This window comes from Cyprinodon variegatus, unplaced genomic scaffold, assembly GCF_000732505.1.
Source record: "Cyprinodon variegatus isolate N-32 unplaced genomic scaffold, C_variegatus-1.0 Scaffold467, whole genome shotgun sequence".
NCBI lineage: Eukaryota > Metazoa > Chordata > Actinopteri > Cyprinodontiformes > Cyprinodontidae > Cyprinodon > Cyprinodon variegatus.
The window spans coordinates 464,812-468,393 of record NW_015150920.1 but is presented as its reverse complement, the minus strand read 5'-3'; the positions used below and the strand labels follow the sequence as shown (position 1 = coordinate 468,393).

Sequence of the window (3,582 nt, the reverse complement as noted above, 5' to 3'; positions counted from 1 at the left end):
GGAAAAATGAACAGACTTTAATAACTCTTTGCCTATTTTTAGATGAGTTTTCATGATCTAGTTAACCAACATCAGCCTTTCCTCACATGAAGAGGCGCTGGATAAGTACAGGACCATTAATACAGGCCATGTTTGAAAGCCATTATGTCTGATACGACTTTAAAAGCTCAGCACCTTGCTGCTCTAAGGGCTTCTATTTTTAAATAGACATTATTTCATTATGCATGTGGGTTATCTTTATGTGTGATATATATTAATATATGAACTGTTGTTACTACAGGGCAGTAGGACATTACAATGCTCTTGGACTGTTAATATTTGCATATTTGGGGAGTAGCGGCCTAGTGGTTAGGGCTTAGAGCAGCCCACAAATGGCAGCCCACTGCTCCCCTAGGGGATGGGTTAAACGCACATTTCGTGGAGCTGTACTTCTGACAGAGTAATGCCAATAAAAAAAAAGCTGGGATATCTAAGTGTTAATAAGTAGTTAATTTTTTACAGCTGTACTTTAAAGGAAAAGTCCGGTCAGCAAGGAATAACCAATGGATCATTATTTATACCTAAAACTAATATGTTTGCTGTGATTTTAATAATTTAGCCTTAATCAGTAAAAAATAAAAACAGGTGAAAAATTAATTGGAAAACAACAAACTAAAGCAGAAGAAACACTTATTTGTGTTTTCCAACACAAAATCAATTAAACCAAAAATGTCTTTACAGCATGGGATGTAGTCATTTTACTACATATCGTCTTGACCTCCATAAAATAACAAAAGTTAATCATAAAAAAACAAATATTTCTGAAAATAAGAGTCTTTGTTCTTAATGAGAGCAGTAAAATAAGATTATCTGCCAATGGAAGGAGGATGTTTGTGCCTTAAAATGAGATCATTTGATTTTATGCATGATCTCTGATTCCAAGTTTTTGCACCGTTGCAAAAATGAAGTTGAGGTTATTATGTTTACTTTTTGAGGACATGAAGAGGTCAGAATGTTTAGTTTCATATACATCCTCCTATGAATACTGTAGTTATAGTTGAAACCTGTCAGGCTGGATCTGATCATAGAAAAAAAAAAAAAGAAAACAAAAAAGTGTATTTGTGAAAACGGACTGAAGATTCAAGGAAAAGTCTGGTCAGCAATGATTAATCAATGGATCATTATTTATAACTGAAACGAATATGTTTGCAGGGATTTAATTCATTAAGCGTTAATCAGTAAAAAATAAAAACACAATTTTTCGACGCAATCACAGAGTCTGGGAGCGGCCATTTTTGCCCAAATATAGTAACACCTCCCTCCTGCCATCTTCCAGCAGTGACGTCACAGTGCGGTAAGCCTAGCGCCATTCTCCCCGCTTTACAAGCAAAATCAATGGGAACTACTAGATACATCTGCAAACAACAATTATTGAAGATTTCCAGAGGATTTCACCATTGCAATTCACCAGAGCTACAGTGAAAGTGACAATGCCCACGTGCATGGCAGCTGGATGTTGGAATACATTTGGTAAAAGTGAAAAAACTTATAGCTCGTTGTGACAGCACTGGCACTTGATCAACAGCCGATACCACAACGTGACGTAACAAACCAGTAGGTGGCAGTAGTGTTCTTTGCCAAACATGGATGCCTCCAGTAAAGCACATTCAAATAAAAATTACTCTGAATTAAAAACACTTATCATTTATTGAAAAGTATGTAATAATTTCATACTTAACGTACTTTCAGAAGTTTGAATTCTGAATATTATGGGAGTTTTCCTTTAATCAGGTTGCTTCATATGAGGCTCTGTAATCCTCAGTGGAATGGCGGTGACTCCTGTGCTGCTGAAAGAGAAAGTAAACACTTTCTGAGAGAAACAATGATTCAGTCTGTAATTGATGGACATTATTTAACAGAGAAGTAAAGCTGAGCGGCTGAGGAGAAATCTAACTGAGTCTCATTCGAGTTTTCTTACAGAAGGGAAACGGGCTCCTCTGTCTCCGTTTGATCAGAACATTCTCTCACTTTTGTTTCACAAAGAAATTACTATATTTTATTGAGCGGCACATTCAGGAAACTACGGCCGCTTATTAACTATAATGGAAGTTTGCCTGCAGTGAAACCAAAACCCCTGCTTTTGAATGCCATTTCTAAAGGTGTTGTTTTTTGTTTTAAATTATTCAGGGTCACATGATCAGCTGGTGTCTCCTTCAGCCTGCTTGGTCGTTGGGAAGGTGGTCAGAGGTGGAACCGGCCTGTTTGAACTGAAGCAGCCTCTACAGTAGAGCAAGGATCGCCTGCTGACAGCTGTTTAAATGTTTGCTCTTCTCAATGCTGGCAGGAATGTTTTTCTTTTTTGTTTGTTTTTAAGGTGAACCTAAAATACCAAAATGTTGAGTTAATTAGGTTAAATATTTTGTTTTTTTGTTTTTTCCTACAGCATACTGTAGAACATGCAAAGTTCCTTTTTTATTGTTCTAAAAGCAGAGCGACATTTGTATCTAATAATAAAATATGTAAAGAGGAAATAAAAAAAATTGCTCAATAGTTTTACATGTGCTTTTTATGTGACTGACAAATAAAGAAATCTGACTGCAAAAGCGGAAGTGATGGGTGTGGAGGCCGCCTCTGATTGGCTGGAATCCTCAGCGTCTCCTTGAAGGAGCTCAGAGATCAGAGGAGCCGCAGCGACTAACCCGGGCTGCGGTGCGACAGAGCCGGGCTGCGGTGGGTTTATTGGTCCATCAGATGGAGAAATGAGGAGTCCATGCGAAGGTAGGGACACATTCTGACTGAATAACGGAGGAAAGGGCGGCGAGAAGGAGCTAAAATCCGGGCTTGGTGGAGAACTGCTGCCGTTGCTCGCTTTAAATGGGGGATGCTGGAGGAAAAAAGCTGCTAGATCTGTTTCTCATCACAGAGAGGAAGGGAAGTGGTTTGTTCTGAATGATTCCAGCCATCATTAGTCTATTTTCAGCCAATAGTGTGGTGAGGTTAGATGTCCTGCTGGCTGTTGTAACGGACCGACTGATAGAGGTCGCCATGATGGCGCCCCTCCACCAGAACCTGTCCGTTATCAGCTCAATACCCGCTTCCTTCTACAGGAAAGCAGCTTTTCACTCCCTTCTAAATTCCCTTACTTGAAAACTAACCTCCTAAACTGCAGCCGAATGAAGCAACTTGGTGGGAATTACCGCGTTTACTAAAAGTTATAACTTAATCGGTTTTTAGGTTCTGGGTCATTACATTATCGAGTTAAAAACATGTTTAATGTCTGATAATAAATGTAGATTTATGGCCAGTAAAGCTGAAACAATCGGATTAATTATTTGATTGAATTTTCTCTCAACCTTTAACCTTGTAACCTGTAGTTATACACTGTTAGATTAACTCATGCTGTCACCTTTCAGACTGTTTATCCAAAAATATAGAAAACCCTTAAATCAACAGGGGGCCCGCGACCCCTAGGGGGTCCATGAGGTACTGCATGGGGGTCACAAAGTTTTAGTTCATTACACTTATTTTTTATATTCCCCCCTGCAATTTTTTCCACTAATTGAAATGTCTCCACATTTACATGAATTCAACACACTGTAGTAA

General features: G+C 38.7%; 2 protein-coding genes across 2 annotated transcripts in view; both read left to right on the top strand.

The window, feature by feature from the left end:
• Positions 1–2,491, top strand: part of polr1a (polymerase (RNA) I polypeptide A) — a 45,049-nt gene extending 42,558 nt beyond the window's left edge. The window contains exon 37 of the mRNA XM_015389604.1: positions 2,167–2,491. Within this exon, the coding sequence (XP_015245090.1) occupies positions 2,167–2,267 (101 nt within the window). The 3' untranslated portion in view covers positions 2,268–2,491. The remainder of the gene's footprint in view (positions 1–2,166) is intronic.
• A 130-nt stretch (positions 2,492–2,621) lies between these two features.
• The window catches only part of st3gal5 (ST3 beta-galactoside alpha-2,3-sialyltransferase 5), a 20,749-nt gene continuing 19,788 nt past the window's right edge, over positions 2,622–3,582 (top strand). Inside the window, exon 1 of the mRNA XM_015389605.1 lies at positions 2,622–2,757. Coding sequence (XP_015245091.1) covers positions 2,750–2,757 — 8 coding nt within the window. The 5' untranslated portion in view covers positions 2,622–2,749. The remainder of the gene's footprint in view (positions 2,758–3,582) is intronic.